Source organism: Felis catus, chromosome B2 (assembly GCF_018350175.1).
Source record: "Felis catus isolate Fca126 chromosome B2, F.catus_Fca126_mat1.0, whole genome shotgun sequence".
In the NCBI taxonomy this organism is placed as follows: domain Eukaryota; kingdom Metazoa; phylum Chordata; class Mammalia; order Carnivora; family Felidae; genus Felis; species Felis catus.
Window position 1 is genome coordinate 49779453 of NC_058372.1, and position 23236 is coordinate 49802688.

Consider the following 23236-nt stretch of genomic DNA (forward strand, 5'->3'; position numbering starts at 1 on the left):
CCTAAAGTATTTTTCAATCATGAATACTTTATTACATTAGTACTAGATATGTTAATTTTTCTCCTAAAATTTTATATAACCAATATATCATAAATATACAGAGAGTTTCCTTACAAATGTAAGTATCAGGCCAACTTCTGTGTTTAGCAAATGTTTAATAAACATATGCCCTAGATCCTTATCCCCATCCTTCCCACCCCACCCTGCACAGTCCCTCCCACACACTCTTACATTGTGGTTGTATTTTTTACATTTTCATCCACATGGCACAGAGCCCCAATTTGCCAACAGAATTCTCGGGGAGTGGCACCATATCACAGTGTTGATGTGGCTAGGAAGTGGTCATCGCTGCACGTAAACAGAGCAGGCCAAGGGCGCCTTCATTCTCCTCCGGCCATTTTCAGGGGGCTGGGGCAGTGGAACCGCTCAGGACTATGCTATGACTTGGAGGCGCCCCAGAAACTTAACACTATAACTACTACAGAGCTTTGAGAATTCCGCACAGGTCTTATCAAGAGGCCTATGAAGTGGAGAAAATTGGGACCGCACAGGACTGGCTGAAGAGCGCTGGGTAAGGAATGGCATTTTCCAGCGTCTTCAGCCAAGCGGCCGTTCACGCGCGCACGTAGCGGACGATGGGGGTGACACAGGTACAGCCCACAGTCACCCGCACCTTCTCCAGCCGGAAGGTGCGAGAGCAGCCCTGGGGCTCCCTCCGCAGGACCAGGAATTCCTGCTGGATGGGAACGGAATTCATGGAGCTGTCTTCCTGCCCCTCGGCGTTGATGCAGCCCGAGTGCCTGCACTGGGCCTCCACGATCTCCGAGGGGAACCGGTTGGGGTCCCGGGTGACGCTGCAGGAGGAGCAGACAAAAGCAGGTGGTGAGACAAGGGAGACGGAGATGGACAAAAGTGAGAGCCCCGTAGCGCTGGCTGCTCACCTGCAGGGAGGCATTTCCCAGCAACCCAGGGCTGTAGCCAGCTGGCCTGGATTCATACACTGACCTCCGGCAGGTGTTTAACTGCCAAAGCCTGTTTCTTCCACTCTAAAATGGAGATTCTCATAGGTCTCTTTCATGGAATGGTTGAGAATATTCAGTGATACAAATGCACACAAAACTCTACACTGAAATGTTGGCATTCAATAAATGTCAGATCTTTTCTTTTTCATTGCCCTGTTGCTATTATTTAATTAGTTTTCATCCTTTGCCTAGATATGGAACTTGACTAGTCAGTCTAATATACAGTCTACAAAGCCTGCTGCTTGGAGAGGAAAACCAAAGCCCCAGAGGTCGGTGAATGCACCACATACTCTCAGTTTCTTCCTGAATACCCGCTCTTCCAGGGGACACAAAGGCAGCAAAGCCATGCCAGCCAACTTGCCACTCCTTTCCTGTGGGAAGCAATTCAGGCCTCCCCAGAAGCCCTTCTAATTGTCCCTGGAATCTGTTTTCATACTTGTGTTTGGAGCATGTAGATGAGACCTTGCTATTCCAAGATCCGGCATGTCAGATAGCATCACAGGACAGTACCCTGGACATCCCATGCCCAAACGGGCCTCTCACTCTGCCCTCCTCACCTTTCCTTGCAGGCTGATGTCTAATCTGAGTGGAGCACTCCAAACGGACTTTTCTGGCTCCCACTTATTCAGATGCAAAGATTATTACGTGGGCTGCTTTAAAGAGCCCCCTCTTCCAAGACAGAAAGTTTGTAAATACCAACCCAGGGCTGCGTGGAGCAGGCAAAGGCAGAGAGTCAATGAGAAGTTACAAGCAAAACAGTAGGACCTCTGACCACACAGGAGGACCCAGCCAGAAAAGCAAACTGTGAGCTCCCAGGCAAAGTGGGATTTCTGTTTTTAAGAGCAAATATTAGGGCTTTTATTTTTTTTCTATATTTTGTAAATTCTCTACTTTATGATTAGAATAAATAAACCTGTTTTTCAAAAGAACGTGAAGATCAGTCTCATTTGCACTTACTTGTAATCCCAGGGGGAACTGGAGCGGTTCTGGAAATCATTTGAGATGGAAATACCCCCCTGGTTTTGCCTGAGGATGCGAATGTCGACCCTCACGCTGTTATCCTCCAGGGGAGGGCACAGGGCTGTATCCCCTGCTTTAGGGTTTTTCCGGGCTGTCACCTCCCTCAGGAGGGTGAGCCCCAACATCAACAGCAGCAGGGACTTAACCTGCAAAATAGAGAAAATTGAGTTGGTTTGGAACTCTGGTGTCAGTTGCTCTCATCCTCTAGCTGAACTCAGCATCCCCAGTCTTTTGTGGGACCAGGGCTTCTCTCTGAACCTCAGGTCCTCACCTGAAAATGGGAATAGTCATACATGAAGATATCAGGGTGCCAAACTGAGTATATACTCATTAGCCTGGTGATTGAGACTCCCACAGTCTGAGACTTCCTCAACAGTGGGACAGAAAGCTTATAAGGATCTGAGACTGGGTTTAAATCTTGACCTGGCCTCATCACTGAATCTCTGGTTTCTCTTCTTTCCAACTGGGTTATAATACTCCCTTCATAATAATATTCACAAGATTAAATCTAGTGTTCTATATAAAGTACCTATATGGGGCGCCTGGGTGGCGCAGTCGGTTGAGCGTCCGACTTCAGCCAGGTCACGATCTCGCGGTCCGTGAGTTCGAGCCCCGCGTCAGGCTCTGGGCTGATGGCTCGGAGCCTGGAGCCTGTTTCCAATTCTGTGTCTCCCTCTCTCTCTGCCCCTCCCCCGTTCATGCTCTGTCTCTCTCTGTTGCAAAAATAAACGTTGAAAAAAAAAATAAAGTACCTATAAATTTATCTAATAAAAATAAAGGATTAATAAATGATAGCTCTTGTTTTTAGTTCCAACCTTGTATTTCATGAATTCTCCTTCCTCCCAGCCAGCCATCTCTCCACGTAGAATACACTGACCCCACATCTATCTATCCAAACCCTACACTTCCATCAAGGCCCCACTCAGAGGTAGCCTTCTCTAGGAACCATCTCTAAAGTCATTCAATTAAAAATACGTTCATTTTCCTTTAGCCATAAAGCACTTGCCATCTAGCATTCAAGTGTCATTTCTTTACTGTCTGGAAATGTACTGTGTTCATGTCAGATATACACCTATTGGATTGTAAGTTCCTGCAGGAGAACATGTCCTAGAACAGGTGTTCCACAAATACTTTCTGGATGAATGAAATGAAAAAAAAAAAAAATACAGTTAAATTAACAATATATTTAAACTCAAAGCACTAAGAAAAGCACTGTGCAAAACCAACTATAGCAAAGTTCCAATTATCCATGTTAATTGAAAGAAGCAGAGCCACTAATGATGCACAACTACAGAGAATATGGAAACTATTTGTCTTTAGCTCTGAAACATATATTTTTCCTACTTACATTGAAATATCAGTTTATCTGGTATTACAGGAATGCACAAAGAAAGTGCTCTGTGAAGACCTACCTAAAAGAAGAGGTAAAAATCTCTCTAGCTTCCTTTTGTCACAACCATGCTCTGCTCACCCCACCATTACCACCAACCCTAACTGGGGATGGACAAGGCCCATTACCGACTCTCAACACGATGCAGAAAAGGAGCTGAATCTGGGTTGCTTTCATTCTCTGGGCTCAATGTTGTTCAGGCTCACACTTTCCATGGGTTAAGGTAGGGGAGGTTATTAGACATGTCCATTTAAAGGACCTCCTTTTTATATTTTACTGATGCTGGAGGCAAGAAATGACAAGACTAAAGAGAAAGGTCATGGTGTCAACTTGCCGTATGAAGGTAGGTGACACTAAAAAGAAGTTGAAAGCAAGATTGACCCAGATAAGCCCAAATGAGGCTGATCTGCCTTCAGATAATCAGCAGTTGTCTACTTTCATCTACTACAATCATTCATTCATTCGGCAACTTTTTCTCAACTGTATAGTGTGGTGACTCAAGATACATGCTCTGGAGTCAGATGTCCTGGGTCCATAACTCAGTTTCAGGACTCTGACTAGCTGCCATTCGCACTGCCAGCATGTGGTAAGTATTCAACACAGGGGGACATTAAGTAGACATTGTGCTAATGACACACAATGAACAGGAAAGATGTGGAATTTGCCCTCATGGATCTTCTGTCTAGAGCTATGAAATAAACTATAAAAATTAAAGGATGCTCTTGTAGACCAGAGGGTTCTTAGGTAACTTCCCAAGCCTACCAATTACTTCTTTAAGGTTCTTTTTTTTCTTTTTTGAGAGAGAGACAGAAAGCACTCCCAAGCCGGGGAGGGCCAGAGGAAGAGGGACAGAGAGAATCTTAAGCAGGCTTCGTGCCCAGCAAAGAACCCAATGTGGGGCTTGATCTCACAACCGTAAAATTGAGGGTCGGATGCTTACCTGACTGAGCCACCCAGGTGTCCCTTGGGTTTCTTAAGAAAATTCCTCCTGTGTGTTTTCATCTTTTATCTTTAGTATCATATTCACTGAGTCACTTCTCACTTTCATTATCAAAGCTTTAAAGTAACTGTATCTTATGGTTATGTGATTCAGCAATAATTTCCATGCTTCTAACAAATCATTATATTTGCTTATGTTCTTGGAGTATTTTAGAACACACTTTCACATCTCTTTGAATACTGGATTCTCACAACCACCTCACGAAGTAGGCAGAGCTAGTATTAATTATCCCAATGACACCGGTAAGAGTCATGCCCGAAAAGTAACAAACAGCTTCATTGAGTTCACCAGCTTGTTGGTATCAGTCAGGGGACTCAATCCTAGGTGTCAGTGGTCAGTACCATTCATACTAAAGTTCATTATTATTGTCAATATAAAGCCAGTAGTGGTGCTTTAGTCTTAGCTTTGCCTCCCAAGAGGAGGCAAGCATTTTAAGCAATGTGAACAGCCATGTCAGAATTGCATGAGCGTTGTAGGTCACACAGCTCTTTATCAGGAAATCAGATAATGCCTGCATATCACTCTAGTTTGCTCCACAAAGCTTTTGATCCGAAACTGTAGATTTTAGTGGTTATGCGCTACAGAGCAGGGGCTCTGATATGGCTCTTGCTGATTCTTAAGAAAATGACACATACAGCACTTCTTCTCTGAGAGGTTCAGAGCATCTTATAGATTTGAATTCTTACAGGCCACCTATGAGGTAGATACACAGATATTACTCCTGTTCTGTACACTAGGAACAGAAGCAAGAGAATGCACTAGTGAAGGTGGGCAGTATCAAGACACTGATGGCCTGACTCTCAGGCTCACCTGAGACTACCTGAGTATTTGTCTTCTTTTTTAATTTTAGTTCTTTTTAATTTTTACTTGTTTGGGGGGAGAAATAGAGAGACAGAGCATGAACAGGGGAGGGGCAGAGAGAGAGGGAGACAAAGAATCCAAAGCAAGCTCCAGACTCTGAGCTGTCAGCACAGAGCCTGATGTGGGGCTTGAACTCACGAACTGTGAGATCATGACCCGAGCCAAAGTCGGACGCTTAACCGACAGAGCCACCCAGGAGCTTCTGAGTATTTGTCTCCTGAACTGGTCTGTAATGTACACTCACCTCTGTAGGAATGTGCTCCAGAGCCTGGCCAGTTCCTAAGCCCACAAGAATTTGCCTCAACTACTTACTGAGGATGTTCTACCTGCCTGTACCTTCCAGCTTCTAATCCTATTCTAATGCCCCTTGCATCATCATGTTTCTTGCCGATGGTCCAACAGATTACTTCAAACCAGAAATAGAAATGGCTTTGGAGTACAAAGCTACCTGATAGATTTTTTTTAGACACAAGGTCTTTGAATTTAGAAACCTTGCCTCTGAACCACTCGAGGAAAAGCATACTGTACTTGAAGCCGGTAAACCTAGATTCATGTCCCAGTTCTTATGTGTACAGTACCCAGTGATGTTAAATCACTCGACTCAATTGAGCTTTTTTTTTTTCATTTGTATAATGGGGAAACTAATCCCAATCTACTTCCTGGGGTTGACAAGAGACTCAGATGTAAAAATAATAATATTAATATTTTACACATTGAATGCTTTCTCTATCCTTATTGGTTGTTATATTAAAATGACCAATTTAACTAAAAACTAAGCCATTTCAGAGTACAGATTTAGTCATTCTCTATGATACTAATTAATCCCCCCCAAAAAAACATATGAGGGAGATACCATTATTAGTCCCCTTTACAGATAAGGGGAAAAATTATGCACAGAGCAGCTAAGTAATTGATCCCAAATCCCACATTTAGTAAGTAGTGGATCTAGGACTGACTCCAAAGCCTATGTGCTCTCAAACTGTTACACTTGGCTGCATTTCTGGTCATCTCTAAAATACCTAAATATGGTATTATCATCACCATATACTATGACCTTTTATGAAATCCAAGCTCTTTTAAATGACGTGGCTTGTAAATGGAGGAAAAAAAAAAAAAGAGGGTTTATTTAAGCCAATAATATGGTGAATAATTTCCCAAGCTCTGTTTTCAAGCTCCTCTAAATTATATTCTTCCCAGCCTTTACCTGACTGATGTCAGGCAAGATTCTAGACCCAAAAGAGGTGCTTTCCATTATACTAACATCTCTCTCTCCTCCATGAGAAATGAGACAATGCAAAACTAATCAGCTGTCTTAGGCACAGCCAATTTCCCTCCTCTGGGAGCTATCCAAAGTTCAACACTGGGTGGTTCCACTTCTTTCATCCTGGGCACTCTTTGTCTACTTATAGTCTTAAGGGAGTCATTAAACCTCTTGGAGCTTCACTATCCTTGGCTAAAATACATGTGTACAGATCCTAAGAGGCTGGAAGTCCTCACCATGAAATAAGAGTTTTAGACCAACCTAACTCTACAATGGTGGCCACAGGAGAGATCATGTTCAGCTGTCTGTGACACCAAGAGTGAGCAAGATATCAATCACCTATGCAAAAGCCACCACATGAGAAGCTATGTTTTATACCCCATTATAACTTCTAGTTATTTTTTTCTTTTTCCTCCACCAGACAGGGGTCAAAATTAAAGTCGGTTCTGCTTTTAAGAAAGAATACCAATAAAGACCCCAATCAAACCTAATTCCTTAGAAATCTGCTATCCTGAAATCCTAGGGCTGACCGCTACTGAACAGCAATTATTTTTACTCACCATGGCTATGTTGCGCAGGATGGTCTTTGTCATTTTGCTCTGGTTGTCTGCTTTGTGTAGTAAATTCTTCCTGTGTGTATGTGTGTGTGGTGTTGCCCCGTGTCAAATGTCGCCTGTGCTGTGTCAATGAGAGCACCTGTCGGTTTTATAGCAATCACTGTCCTTATTTCGATTGACCTGCTTACTGTCTAAGTTGTGGTTACCCCAGAATTACTGACGAATGTAGTTTTTTTTCCTCTATTACATTTCCTGAAGGGGAATCAGAGAGGGACCCTTAAAGGGATGACGGAAAAAGGGCCAAATCTTCCTTTTCTTCCACCCCACCTCTACCCCCATTGGCCTCAAATTACAGCAAAATTCTTAACTAATTCACTACAGAGATGAACCAAATTACAAATTGCTGTCATGATCTTTTATGTTCTTCCACAAATGGCTGGCGACTCTTGTCACGTACCATATGTTCTACTTTCCTTCATAGGATATGAACCATGGTTTAAGTGGAAGGTATGTCATCCTTAGAGGGTCCTTGATATTAAATGAGAGGACTATCTTTAGTCCATTTTTGAGTGAGAAAGCAAAACCAAAGAAATTAATGACATCAGTGAGAGATTCAAAATTATTTCCCCAGGTAGTTTCCTCGACTCCCTGAACAAATTCTATTTTAACCCCATGCTTAAAATCCTATTGATACTTAATAAATAATCATTTTCATATAACATACAATGTCCATTATCTTGGCCATCTCTGATTAAGATTTTTTTTTTTAACAAAAATGAATTAGCAAGTAGAGCCTTTAAATGCTCTAACATAATTTTAAATGACCTATGGAAAGTTAATTTTTCTCAGTTCCGTTCAAGTCAGCAAACATTTATTAAGTACATATTATATGTCAGGTATTGTATCCTAGGGATACACAGACATTTCTGAAGTAACAGTATCTTAATTTCTTTTTTTTTTTTTTTTAATCCCCAGTAAGACCAGGTAAAACTACACATGCTCTTTTAAAAAGGCAAGGCACATTCCAGCATGGTAAGTCATTTTCCTCTATCACAACACGTTTGAACAACTTTCCTCCATTTTCTTTAAATGAAGGAAATGAAAAGCAAGCAGCTCTTGGATTCATTGGAAGCCCCTCCAAGACCAATCAAAATTCTTCTGTGATCGTGAGCCTTTCATCCATATTTCTCCTCCCCATACCTGTGGATTCTTCTCTGCACCTCTCCCCTGGAACAATCAGAAGTTTAACTCCTATAAGAAGACTTCTTTGAATCATCCTCTCAGGCATCATTCCCTTCCTCATTACCTCTGTGCTCATATTTAGTCTATCATACTTCTGTATATGTTTCTGAGGTCTTCATGGACTTACAGTAACTTTAGTACCCCCCCCAATAATCTATACCAGCCTCCTTCTCTAAATATACACCTCCAAATATAAGACCTAAATTAAAACAGTACATTTTCTATGCATATAGAGATTCAAGACAAGTCTCCTAGCCAGCGTCTTCCAGCCAGCCTGAAGACTCTAAGCCTACTGTGTAGGGAATTTCCAAGGCCATGCCAGATATGTCCTTCTATATACTCAGTAAAGCCAGCACATAAATCAAGAGCCATGTTTTCAAATTTAATTATCAGTCATGCTACCAAAGCAATATATACAATAGACCCTTAAAAGCATATTAAATCGAGTGGGTTTAATTACTTACTTTCTTTGGTGGTCTCTTCTCCATTCAGAGTGATACCTCAATACCTAGAAGACTTCTTCACCAGCTCTCTTGAAAGAAGGAACAAGTAAGTCACTTTGAATTAAGAGTGCCTGGTTCAATACAAGAGGACTTGCTGCATTGCAGAGAACTAAATGGCCCTTTATGTAAATAGGAAACTGACCTCTTACATCCAGCAGTCACAACGTTTTCCCTCATCAAGGTAAAAATAAGTAACTCATCAGGATGTCAAACTAGTAACCAGCTATCACCAAGTTCAAACTCAATCAACAGATCCAGATCATTATTTCATCTAACATTTATTACACACTTCTCACACTGTAAATTATGTGCAAATACTGGGGGCACAATAATGATTATATGATGAACACACAGCTGTCTATGGTGGAAGGCCTTCACTGCCCCTGTACCACCCATGACCCAAGCTGTTACCACCTTTAGAAGTTTCAGTAATACAAGTGGAACTGTCATTCAACTTACTGACAGCCAGGACACTCTACCCACAGAAAGAGACAACATAAGATGTTGTAGTTCCAAGAATGGGGTACACACAGCCTCATGTGTGGTAAAATATTATAGCTGGTCAAACATCCAAGTTAGCAAGACTTTTTATGCCCTACCATGTGCTGGAAGCCATGCTACATGTCTGTTGGGGTTACTCTTACAGGAAATAGACTGTACTATTATAGTCTCTACCTTAATGATTTTAAAATCTAATTATAGAAAGAAAGCAAATACACATATACTAGCCAATAAGATAATAACGAGATGGTTGGGGATACTGATAGCTAAACGTACACATTTAGTTTTACAAATCCAACCTTGGACAGATTTTATCCCCCAAAAAGCTGAATGTGATCAGGATAAGCTGTCATAACCTAGCAGTATACATATGGGTATGGAAATTGAGCTACAATGGGTATGGTAGCTCCTCTACCGCAGCAAAAGGCTAAAATAGTGGCATGATCTCTAATGGTCAGGCAGGAGGCTGAAATGACAAGGAAATCGTAGGCTAGCGAAATGATGACCCACAGTATGCAATGACAAAACACTTGGTAAAATTATTGCTTGCAATAACCTAGAGGTACAATAAGAGCTCTAGAGGAAGAGATGAGAAAACAGAAAGTTGTATGTTAGATGCTACTGTCTGCATTTGGCAAGGTAGCCTAAGGAAGAAAATGAAAGAAAATGAAGAGTCCAGAAATTCAGAGCCTTGGAAAAAAAAAAAAAACCCAAAATATTTCTATCCCCCAAAAGCAAAAGATAAGATTGAAAAAAGTCTTTGAGGGAGAAATGCCAGGTAAAACCTGTCAATCAAATAAACTTCCTACAGGCAAGAATCTACATGAAGCATCTAATAAGTTCTTTTAATTGGATAAAAGGACTCGGAATAAAGAATGTAAGTGTGTAGTTCTAATAATCTACCATTAAATCAAGACAGGGAAACTTACAGCAATGAAAAAGCAAAGACATAGAGATTCTAGGAATTATGGCACAAAAAGAACCAACTTAGATGAAAGTTTACTAAGTTTTTGAGAGAGTTCTCAAAGTTAATCACAAGCCAACTGTCAACCCCATAACCATCTAGGAGTGCAAAGGCCCAAGGAAGGTATATTTGCCAACACTCTTTCAGATGTGGGCAGATTACTGGGGGAAGAAAACTCCCAGGAGGTGGAGTCAAGGACCACACTACATCCTTGGGAGGAGGTGATCCTCTCTCAAAAAACAGAATCAGGGTCTAATCAAAGAATAGCCCACATGCCCTGGCTATGGGATCCCCACAATGTCAACCAAGCAGGATTTCAAGGTTTCTACACACCAGAACTACTGTGCATCGCCCATTCTCTCTTTGCAAATGAAAGTGTCTTACCCCCATCTAAACTGATGGATCAAAACATTAAATAATTTAACAGGCTTTTCTGTGTATTTTCATCTTTTATTAGACTTCTGACTCCATATCAAATAGCCAGTTATATAATGTTATCATATACTAGATCTAAAGAATATTAACCAGGAATTAAATGCAAAAAAATAAACTGAGGCTATAAGCTATTAGTATACAGCTTACTTTCACCCAGTCTTATCTCCAAATGATACTGAAATACTTCTTTCTAATTTCCCCGAAGCACTTATTTATGTTAGTCAGACCTTTCTGAACGTAGGTGAAGATCATCGGGTCAGAATTGCCTCAAAGTATTATGGCTTTTATTGTCAACCTCAAACTTCAAGTTTCTTGCACCTCTTCTCCTCTTCAAGCATAAAAATTCTTCCTCTGCTCAGGCTACTCAAGCTAATCAAATACATGGTTTATTTTGCCTTTTTTAGTCCCTAGATCATTTAGAAAGTCCATGTCCCATTCCCTTTCATAACATTACCTCTCTATCCTCTATTGAATAAAACCATGTGGTGATATGATAGCATCTGTTCCTGTAAAGCTACAGATTCCATAAATTCCACAATTCCTTTTTCCCTCTTTTAATGCAGAAGGTTATTATCTTCAGCTCCAGTATTCTTTGTGCCTATTAACTCAGTTTTACCTACTTTGTTGGAAGCCAAATTCAAGTACATTATGTGCTTTCTAGAATCTCCATAAGATCACATTCCATAGTAACTAACCCCCCTTTAAGCTTAACATATTTTCACTATGGAAAGATTTTCAAGAACAAAACAACTTTACTTTTGGTTTAAACACTATAAAGAGTTTATTATAACGATCATTGGTCAGATGAAAATACGGTGCTGGGGTTTTCATATATTGATGTTTGTGGGCATGGGAATTATGTGGCCTTAAGTCAACAAAGGATAAAAAAACATGGAAGCCCTCCTTTCCCTTCTCTCTGTAACTTTCTCTTCTCTCCCTAGCCCTCCAGTCCCTCTCTCTCTTTCTCTGTGTCTGTCTAAAAAAAGAGAACAATTCCTGATCATCTGATGAAAAAATGAATCTGTGTGAAGAGTTACAGTGAAGGGACATGAAGGAAGGGGATTGGAGACAAAAGCTGACAAAGAAGAAAAGTAAGGGGGGAGGGAAAGACTTAGGAAAGGAGTTTCTCTGGGGTGCTGTGTGAGAATCCTGGGTAAAACAAGATTGAGGTCACTGCAGAAAGTTCCAAATCAAATGAGGACCGACCCCTCAATTCTGAGTCTATTCTCTGGACTGTGGAGGCTTTTTGCACCAGAGTTTTATCTCCTTGTTAACAAAAACACCATTTGTTAAATGTTCACTCTGTACCACCGGGCTGGGTACCTAACATGGGTCAGAAGAAAAATTAAAGTACTGTCCAAAAAAACAAGAAAATCACCATGACAGTTTCCTCCACCCAGGAGTGCCATGAATTTTATGTCAGACCAGATGGCACTTCTGTTTTGGAGAGAACTGACCGTGGACCTTTTGGGAAGAACAGTGATAGAGCCTACCTCTATCCAGGGCGAATATAGAGAGGAAAATGCTCTTCTTCCAAAACAGAAACAAAGAGGGAGGTCGCTACACATACAAATAATAGGAATTTGAGTTACCCCAGAAGGAAGAGAAATGGAGGGATGCCAGTAAGAAAGTGTGGTGGCTGCCATAGCAGGGAAACTTTATAGAGTCATGAGGCTTATCTTCAAATTGTTTCCATGTCTACATGTGTTTTAAATCTCTTCCATTAATTCTATACCTAAAATTCGTTATACATAAAATAGTCCTACGATGTCTACATAGCTGCAAAGTGATGTGAAGAGAGAATATAGCAGTCTCGGGAACAGAGGCAGCAAGAGTGGAGCAAGCAAAAACTTGCAGTGAGACAGTAAGGACCATCTCCACTCCCCCACCATCCAGGAGGGCTTGGCTGCTGAGTTGATCCTGGGACCAGCAGCATCCAGCTCGCTAGCCCCCGGGAACTTGTTAAAAAGGTAGAATCTTGGTTGATGGATATTAACTAGGCTTACTTGTGGCAATCATTTCACAATAGATACAAATATCAAATCCTTGTACAGTTGAAACAAATATGTTATGTATCAATTATATCTCAATTACACAAGAAAAAAGAAATCAGTGTACACTAAAAAATTAAAATAGATAATACATGAAAAAATAGTTTAACCTCAAGAGTAATCAAAGTAATGCAAATTAGAATAAGATAACCATATTTAGCCTCTCAAATTGGCATGGATTTTTAAACATGCGATATTAATAGAATAGGGAAAGGGGATACTTTCAGGTGTGACAGCCAGGAGTGTCTGGTACAATTTCGTGTAGGTCATGTAATAACATGCAACAAAAACCTAAAAAAAAGTTCCACCCTCGGGAATTGTTCTAAAGAAACAGAAACACACTCAAATATCCACATAAAAGAATATTTAGAGGGGAAAAATGAAAATGCCCTAGATTTCCAACAATAGAGTAACGGTTAAGTAAATGTCATTCTGTGTAATGATAGAATCTTTGTAGCCATTAGAAACTGCTTTCTGAGAAGATTTAATAACTTTAAAAATACTTCTGTTGTAACATTTGTTGAAAATATCAAGACATAGTTCATATAATGTATGACCTTACTTTGTATGGATATATGCACACTATGTATATCCATGTATGTATATGTATGTACGTGTAAATGTACACTCATTGAAAAGTACCTAAAAATATATATTAAAAAAAAAAAAGTAGAATCTCAGGCCCTCACCCCAAACCTATTGAATCAGACTCTGAATTTTCACAAGATTTACATCACATGAAAGTCTGGGATACACAGCTTTACGGAACATTTTTAAAAAGTGCGAGACTTCCCGTAAAATTACAGTAGAGTTCGCTAGACACATTACGTTGTCTACAACAGAAATGGTGAGTCAAGTACCCTGAAAGAGTGATCGGAATAAGGAAACCTGAGCCTTAAATCTCAAAGCTGCACCCCCTCATAGCTAAGAACCATACCTATTCTACCCTAGAATGTTCCTTGGTGAGGGCAGGATAGAGAATCGGACAGCGAGATAGTTCCATGTCACAATTCAGTAGCAGGTGCTTTGGGGTGGCCTAACCAAGCTACCCACAGGCTAGCTGTAGGCAACTCAGGTTTCGTGCAGACTTTCACTTACTCAGCAGCCAAGCTGATTTCCTGCATCGAGGTGGATGGAATTAGTCAACAGAAGACCCAAGTGCGGGGACTGGGGAAAGCCCAAGTGAGTGTCTATCGAATGCTGTCGAATTTTCCTGGCTTCCTCTCACTAAAATTTCTCCTCAGCTTGTTTCTACCAGGGTCATACAGGAACCAGGGGATCAACAACGTTTGCTCCTGGACTTCCCCACTGTTGTCATACTGACAACCAGCAAAGTTTTGAGGTGGTAAGTTGAGATGGCAAGTCTGGCCCCAGAAAGATGATGTTGCACTCCCTTCTTGCCTCTAGATTACACTGCCAATTCCTTAGACACTGGCCCAAATCTTATGTGTGGCCCCAGCCTAATTCATGAAAGAAGTCACCTTCTCAAACTTGCCATGTGAGGGAAATTTTGTTTTTCAGCTTCTGCTCCACAAAATGTTTTGTATTTGAGCCCTCCTCTCTCTGGGCCAGTTCCTTTTCCTTGGAATGTCCCTTTCAGTTCTTTCTACTCATTGAGGTTCTCCATAAACTCCTAGCCTCGTCCTCAAAATCCATCTCCTCTGACCTTCCATCTCCCATTGTGTCTTTCCCTCTTCTGATGGCTCAACTTAACTCTCATGGCATTTCATTTAGCATTTACTTAGATACAACTTTTCTACGGTCCACTTGACCAGCTATGTGTATGTGCTTTGGCTTTTTTAAGTTTTCAAGTGTTTATGTGCTCCCTGGATCTTAAACTCTTTCAAGGAGACAGCTGTGATTTCTGCTCTATGTTCCCACCACTCCCGCACCCCTAGCAAAATATTCTATTCACAGCTAGTACTCTATAAATATTTATTCACTTGATTTAATGTTGACACTAGTTTATTTCTTCTTCCACCTAGTTTTTTGCTAATGAAGGGGATCAGAGTATGCCACCATAAAATATGCAGGAAAAGCTCTCTGCCCTCCCCCTTTCTGTCTAAAAGCAGGGCATAAATTTCCCTTTGTAAAGGTAACATATATTTTCATTTATAAAGGTGTCTCCCTGTCCCATAGTAGGAAGAGAAGGATAACTCTTAATCATGGGAGTTATCTCTTTTTCATCAATGGTGAAGGTACAAACTTGAGTCTGTATAGCAAATCCCACTAAATAGCTTTAATTTTTTATTAGCTTCCCCCATCAATTTACCTTCCCACAATTTACTTCTACTAGAAGTCGAAACTTTGTGTAGTTACTTTTTGACAGTTTATCACTCTTAGTTAAAATAGTACATAAGCCCCCAGCTCTAACCATTTTTTTTGGTCCTTCCTATCTCTTCTATAAAGGGCTCCATATGCATGCATAATAAACTCTTTCTCCTGCTAATCTGTCTTTTGTCAGTGTAATTTACAAGGCCCAGGTACAGAATCTAGGAGGGTAGAGGAGAGAGATTTTCCTCTCCTACATTAATTTCAATTCCTAACACATCAGATGGGCTGCCCAAAAAATTATTAATTAAAGAGGGTTATTTTGAACCAGAGAAAAACTTATAGACACATAATATTATCTTCAAGTATTTGGAAGTTTTGTGAAATGGAGAGAAACTGGATTCTCACCAGAAGGTCACACCAAGACGCTAGCGAACATCAGGTAGTGACATTCCAATGGGCAATCATATATTAGGTGGCTCTTTGGACTGGACCTCCATCAACATCTTTTCAAACTTTGGGATCCTGTGAAAACCAAAAAATTTTTTTTTTTTTTATATTTTAATGTTTATTTTTGAGAGAGAGACAGAGTACGAGTGGAGGAGGGGCAGAGAGAGAGAGAGAGGGAGACACAGAATTGAAAGCAGGCTCCAAGCTCTGAGCTGTCAGCACAGAGCCCAATGCAGGGCTCGAACCTATGAGACATTAGATCATGACCTGAGCCGAAGTCAGAGGCCCAACCGAGGCAACCCCAAAATTTGGTATTTTAATTAAACATCCCCGCAATCTCAGTCTTGGGAGTAGGGGTGTGTATGAGTGTGCACACGTGGGTGGATACACTACTGTATCTTTTGCCCTTTTCTTGAGTTTTTTTTCCTCTCTGTGGAAAACAATCACATGACTCCAAATGCTAAAAATTCTAAGTATGTTTCCTACAAAGATCCAGATTAAGAAGAGAATAACTTGGGGGTGGGGGGAGGACCAGAGAAAGAGCACTGAGACAACCGCACTTCTGAGAAATGTTACTTTCACTCCTGCATGGGACTGACTCAGAATGATGAATCTCGGGGCTCTCCTCATTTTGGCAGAAACACTATAGAAGGACAGGATGAAATGGGTTTCCTGCAAAGACAGTTCATCTTTGTGGAGGTGAGGGACTGAAGGGATACAAAGAAGGGTGGAGGAAGAGAGGAGGGGAAGGCACATGGGAAGGAAAAGCAGAGCACATAGGAGCAGAGAACAAGTGCTCCCCAGTTAGCAGGGCTTGTACCACCGCTTTCCTGCTGCATTTGACCCAGGAGGAGATAAAAGGAAGGTGGATGGGGAAGGACGTCAGGGAAAACGCAGATTCTGAGAAGGTTCTTGGCCATGCCGACAGGAGCACTTATTGAAGCTAGAAAGCTTCCTGTAGATTGAACATTTATGTCCATTACCTAGGTTTCATGCTGAGCAAATAGCCCAGGGAACACCACTGCTCACTTTCTTGCTCCAGGACACCCCTCACACCCTACAAGTGTACATGTCCAGAGCACCCCTGTGCTCTGTGTAAGTTAGCACCTAACTTATAGGAGCCATTAAGGCAGGGAGACATCTCTTTACCTTTTGCTGTCAGCCTCCATCATAGATTTCAGGAGCTCTTTACCTCTTTAGAGGTAATCTGATCCAACCTCCTTAGCTGATGATGGAGGTTGGATGGCTTTCCTACAGACCACCTCCAATGGAGGAGCCCAGGCTGGTCTGAGGCCTCCCAACTCCCTCCAGTATCCATCTTCAAATAAAGGGGCCTGTCTCTCCAACTCCTCCAGGGCCATTTTTCTCTTTAACAAAGAGCTGCCAAGGAAGGAAACGGTTACATTAATAGCCTTACATTGTAGGTAAAGCCATACAGCTCACAAAGCACTTTCACATACTTGATTTTATTGGACTCTCACAACAATCGCACGAGGAAAAGATGATCAGTCTTTTCGTTTCACAAGAAATTGAGACTTAAAGAGTGCATGGCAACTGTCCAAAGCCACACAGCTATCAAATAACAGAGTTTGGAATTCAAACCACGGCTTCTGACCCCAAGCCCAGAGAAGGAATGCACATGCAAGGCTGGAGAAAATTTGACACAAAGATGCCCAGGGCCTGGTGGAAAGGAGACAGTTGTCAGAGGATGAGACTTGGAAGAGTGAACAACATCTTCTAAGTGATGTCCGGACCGGAGTCAGGACACTTGACTCTGTGACTCTGCCTGTCACAGTGACTCTGCCTGTTCTCTGAAGAAGAGGAGAAATAAAACCAGTCTTTGTTTCTTTTGTTTTTTGTTTTGTTTGTTAATTCTGAGTCCTTCTTAGCCTTTACACATTGTCTTACACACATTTATCTGTGTGTGAACAAGTTAAATGGAAACAAGAGCCAAGTCAAATGGTTTCAGTGACAGCTCTTAAGATGCCTTGCTCTACCAATTTTTCATTCCTAGTTCTCAAAGATTATGTACTGATGGGAAGTTGCTTTCTCTGCACTTGCTATTTATAGTGATAGAAATTTTAAACCACCTCCATAAGTCTGAACTACAAGTACTACTAACGGTATTATGTGGGAAGTACACAGTATGCAATCTTAAAAATTAATTTCAAGTCCTAACTACAGTAAATTTGTCAATTTAAAAAAGGTACCGGTGGGGGTGATGATGATATCCAGTGTCAGCAAGGATGTAGGACAAAGGGCATCCCTCACACACATGTGGGGATATAAATTGGCAATTTGGTGAAACATATCTAAAACTTTAATAATGTTTATATTTTTGATCCAGCAAGGACACTTCTAGGAAATCATCCTAAGGAAATAAATAAGTAGGTACACACAAATTTGGCAACAAGGCATTATTTATAATCATAAAGAATTAAACAAAAGCTCAACTATATAGGTATATATACATTTATCTGGGAAAAAGAAAAACCCCAAGGTATATTTTCTCTGGGTGACTAGATTACAAGTGCTCCTATTTACTTCTTATGGTTATTTTCTAGTATTTCTCTAATGAAAAGATTGTTTTTATAATAAGAAAAAAATATATTTCAGTGGTTTTAGTTTAAAAAAAATTTGAAGTTTAGGGCTGCCTGGGTGGCTCAGTCGGTTGAGCATCTGACTCAGCTCAGGTCACAATCTCACTGTTGGTGGGTTTGAGCCCCGCGTCAGGCTCTGCACTGATAGTTCAGAGCCTGAAGCCTGCTTCAGATTCTGTGTCTCCCTCTCTCTCTCTGCACCTCCCCCCTCACACTCTGTCTCTCTCTCTTGAAAATAAATAAATGTTAAAAAAACAATTTTTTTTTTTTTTACTTAAAGTTCCCAGAGGAGTAGAATTTCCTGGTAATTGTAGGGCCCATCATAGCATAAACTTTGTGAGAAGATATGAAATAGCAAATACCAATCACTGCCAAACAGGCTTCCAAGGGCAAATTGCTGACAGCATTACCGATTATGGAAGGCCTTCAATTTCACCTCTGCACACTGGTACTCAGGCTGTTGTCACACCAGGTTCACTCATAGATGTAGCTGTGACCACTTCCTTAGAGCAGTCTCAGCCCTTTGAAAGCAGCAGCATAGTATGATGGTTAGAATACAGTCGTTAAGAAACAAGATAGCCCTGAATTTGAATCTGGAAATCTATGGGCTACTAGCTATGAGGACCTGGGCAATCATCTGACCTAAGACTGTACTTCCTCTTTGGTAAAACAGGGAGAGTAAAACCATCCCAGAGGACAGTAAGGAAGATTTAATGAGGTAATTTACATGGCGCTTAGTGTATATAGTAAGCTTTTAATAAAAATGATCACTTTTAGGAGAGCCACCCCTTCTCACCTGCCCCAATCACTAAGTGCATGAAGTTATCTCTGGGAATTAGTTTGCGTAAAGAACTTGGAACCCTTCATCAGCTTCTCTATGTTATACAGCATCCCTATGTTAATCCTAATTTTTTTTTTTTATCATCCATTAGAGTTAAATGTGACATGTATTTGCACTTCTGCAGGATTTTCAGAACTCTGACTTTACACTCAAAGTTTCAAAACATTCTTAGTCCCTAAATCCCTATCTCAATGTCAAATGCTTAATCCCCGACTTGCTGGTACCACTGGATATATTGCTAAGTGTCACTTTCAAAACTGGTTTTTCATGTTCATCAAAGATAAATTGTAATAGCTATAGTGAGGTGGCAATATCATTTTGGTTCTCTATTTTCCCAAACAGACCATTATGTTTTATTAGTCACAGGAACATTTTTAAAAAATAGAACTATGCACACAGTTCAATTCCAACTTTAGGCTATATTTTTGGAGATTTTATCCAGCTTTATTATAGCTCTCATTCAGGACTCTATCCACTTAAGTTAATAGAACAGCACACATCTGTAAGATGGCATGAGCTGACCTATCTATGGCAAGGTTAAGTGTTGATACTTAAATGTAGGAAGGCTTAGTTTGCAACCAAAAGTACCTGCTGGGAGAACTATTAGCAGAATGGTAAATCCCAGCAGAAGCTAATATCCTCCTACAGGCTGTGGAAACATACTCGGGGTTTAATAGTAAAAATATTTAGGAAAAGGAGTTAAAATTTTAATTCTCTCCCTTGAGGAAAGACTGAAGAGAATGAGCTAGGATTACATGCTGGTTAATAATGGGCCAGGCAGAATCCAGCATTCATCACTGAGGCATCAGATTTCAAAAAGAAAGTTAACTAGGTTTAGGGGCGCTTGGGTGGCTCAGTGGGTTGAGCATCCAACTCGAGCTCGGCTCAGGTCATGATCCTAGGATGATGGGACTGAGCCCTGCACTAACAGTGCAGAGCCCGCTAGGGATTCTCTCTCCCTCTCCCTCTGTTCTTCCCCTGCTCACGCTCTCAAAATACTTATTATTAAAAAAAAAAAAAAAAAAAATTTTAACATTTATTTATTTTTGAGATAGAGACAGAGCATGAACGGGGGAGGGGCAGAGAGAGAGGGAGACACAGAATCGGAAGCAGGCTCCAGACTCTGAGCCACCAGCCCAGAACCCGACGCGGGGCTCGAACTCATGGACCGCGAGATCGTGATCTGAGCTCAAGTCCGATGCTTAACCGACTGCTCCACCCAGGCGCCCCTAAAATACTTATTTTTAAAAAAACAAACTAGGTTTATATTTCAGCAAATTAAAGCTAAACAAAAACTTTTATTCTAAAATTTTTCTAGGAATTAAATAAAACCCCTTGAGATAAGTGGAAACATCCCAGAAAATACCCACAAATAGAGAAGCCCCAAAATCACTACCTTCAAAAAGTGGATCTAACAAGATGATAGATTCATTCTGACCCACCTCCAAGTGATGCTAGGGCTAATAACACGTGGGTAGAACTGACACTGGGTGTTAAGACTCATATGCATAACTGGGTGTTAAGACCCTTCTGATCCGAAGGGACCTCAGAGATCACCTGTTTCAACCATCTCCCTTCCTAGATAAAGAAACCAAGCATTTCCCTCTAAGGAAGTGGCTTGCCCTGCCTGGCTGACTGTCAGCCACATATGGTCGGAAAAGGAACTCGAATGCAGCACTCTTTGCTTCCCAGTGCAGGGCTCATTTCCTCTGCCAACTCTGGGCTCTCTAAAGGTTTCCTGTGCAACCGTGCACAGCACTCCACCTCCCCACGCCCCTACTTTATAGAGCTTCAGTGGTGATACCTGCTCCTGGAAGGGGAGCGAGGAATGCAGGGAAGGTGGGTAATTCCCACACAGCTCAGTGGCAGCCAGCACACAGGTGACTCATACCTGCCTTACTCTACTGACCAAACCCTTTGGGGGAAACCTGACCTCAGAAAGTCTGGAATCATTGGGACCACTAGTATAGTTCAAAAACTCAGGACAAATGAGAAGAGGATAACCTATTCTTTGGCTTCTATGAGCCTTTCTTGTTACCTTCATCCTCCGAGTTTTCCTAATGACCATACCTCATAGGGCTGTTGTGAGAACTGAGGGAACACACTGCCTACACTGGGCAGATCTCAGTCCTTGGGAGAAGGCGAAAGAACCCTTTGCTACAAGCTAGAGGTAAAGGTCATCCCTGCGAGAAGCACTGGAGTCAGAGCCGCACTGACCAGAGGACAGGGACCATCAAGGAGTGGAAGGGCAGGAAAGAGAACAGAATTCAGGAACTTAACAAGGGGGAAATTATAAATGGCTTTGATCAAAAGATCACATGTTCTGCTTTGTTTTGTATTTTAGAGAGAGAGGGAGAGAGGGTGCGAGTAGGAGAGGGGCAGGAGGAGAGAATCTTAAGTAGGCTTCATGCTCAGCATGGAGCCCGACATGGGGCTTGATTCTATGACCCTGGGATCATGACCTGTGCTGAAATCAAGAGTCAGATGCTCTCGGGCGCCTGGGTGGCTCAGTTGGTTAAGTGACAGACTTCGGCTCAGGTCATGATCTTGCAGTTTGTGAGTTCAAGCCCCGTGTCGGGCTCTGTGCTGACAGCTCGGAACCTGGAGCCTGCTTCAGATTCTATGTCTCCCCCTCTCTCTGCCCCTCGCCTGCTCACGCTCTGTGTCTTTCTCTCAATAATAAATACACGTAAAAAAAATGTTAAAAAAAAAAAAAAGTCAGATGCTCAACCGAGCCACTCAGGTGCCCTGGTTTCTTTAATAAACACATCAAAATGAATCATTTTGTTTTAGTGAAAGTTGGAATTGCAGTAATAATGAAGTATCATGGAGTATTTCCATGCTGGTGGGCACTTACTACTTGGTCAGTTATGTCTCACAAGCACCCTAAGAAACAGCAAGCATCCCCATTTTACAGATAAAATAACAAGTAGCTCAACACTCACCCTAAGTTATTTGGTAAATGGCAGAGGAGAGACTCAATTCCAGCACCTCCTACCAAATTGTCTTTTTTGACAGCTATCTTTCCATATTGACATTTCATTTATCCAGGAGAGTTCAAGAATAATGTAGCATAAAATTTTTCAAGCTAGGACTTATTTCTCTAAGCCCCACAAATTATTTCAACTATTTCAATGGCAACATTAAATGTAAACAGACTTCTCTTTTTGAATGAAGCATGTAGATAATGAAGTGTGTACTTCTCTGTCCTGGTGAATCTGGGCCATCACCAGTCTCAGTGCTGTGTGGCCCAGCAGCACCCTCAGGAAGAAAGACCTGCATGCAAGTCAACCCCCTGGCAGTTCCTGCAGCAGGAATAGGAACATACAAACACTGAGTAGGAACATATCCTTCAAATGCTTACCAACTTCTTTAATGTCACTGCAAGTTGGGAAACTACACACATTTTTAAAAACCCAATGTAAAGATTGAGTTCCTAACAGTCAATCTGACACAATTACCACCTACTGTGACTCCAGAATACATGGTTTTCTCTTTCAGATTCTTTGGATAGCTTGCAGAGCTGAAATGTCAGCAAGGTAAACTTGGCTTTACAGCTTTTACAAACTGCTAGACCAGCCGACTTTCCCACTCAGCCTGAGTTTCTCCAGGTGTGAAAGATAGAGAGCAAGAGTCCTACTGACAAAATGTTGGACCTTTCTGGAAATGATCATCTGAGGAGATCCTTTAAAATCCCTAGCTTTTCTTCGTATCAGTATCCCATGGTCGCTCCCACCCCTTCCTGATACTCTCATGGCCCTCTCAATGTCTATAGTTCTTACTGGGTGTAACCCTCATTATATTTCAAAATTTCTCACTGACACATTAGATGTGTATATCCTCAACCAGTAGGCCTCAAGAGCATCTAGTCCCGTATTTGCACCAATTCAGAGTATAATATAGGACTCATTGTCAGTGTTCAATTAATGTCAGATTCCTCCCTCTGATACCATTGCCCTCTCCTGTGGAACTATGCTTTCTGGATTACTTCCAATAGGACTTGGATTTCACGTCTGCAAACAAACAAACAAAATCACAAAGACAAAACCGGAACTCCCCATCTTCTGTCCCATAGTATCAGGGTAAGGTGCTCCCCTCATGAGCAAGGGAGAAGGAAGAACTTCACCAGTCACAGTGTGGAGAACCAACATGATCTCCTGTTCAGAGCAGCTTCCAATTCATGTGATGCAGGCCCCCCATAAAGTCACACTTCCCCTCCACAAACTCCTGTGCAAAAAGACTAGCAAACCCTAAGAGCTGAACATCC

General features: G+C 41.4%; 1 protein-coding gene across 2 annotated transcripts; it reads right to left on the reverse strand.

The window, feature by feature from the left end:
- Positions 1 to 212: 212 nt before the first annotated feature.
- Positions 213 to 18224, reverse strand: IL17F (interleukin 17F). Of its 2 annotated transcripts, XM_045057644.1 has the most exons (5): positions 16678 to 18224; positions 15487 to 15603; positions 8818 to 8885; positions 1980 to 2188; positions 213 to 854 (listed from the first exon to the last, which is right to left on the reverse strand). In XM_045057644.1, the coding sequence occupies exons 3-5, from the start codon at positions 8839 to 8841 to the stop codon at positions 614 to 616; spliced, it is 474 nt and encodes a 157-aa protein (XP_044913579.1). In that variant the 5' UTR covers positions 8842 to 8885; positions 15487 to 15603; positions 16678 to 18224; the 3' UTR covers positions 213 to 613. The 2 variants fall into 2 exon arrangements, with proteins under 2 accessions (XP_044913579.1, XP_023110517.2); XM_023254749.2 differs by lacking the exon at positions 16678 to 18224 and having other exon boundaries at positions 15487 to 15695.
- Between the last annotated feature and the right edge of the window lie 5012 nt (positions 18225 to 23236).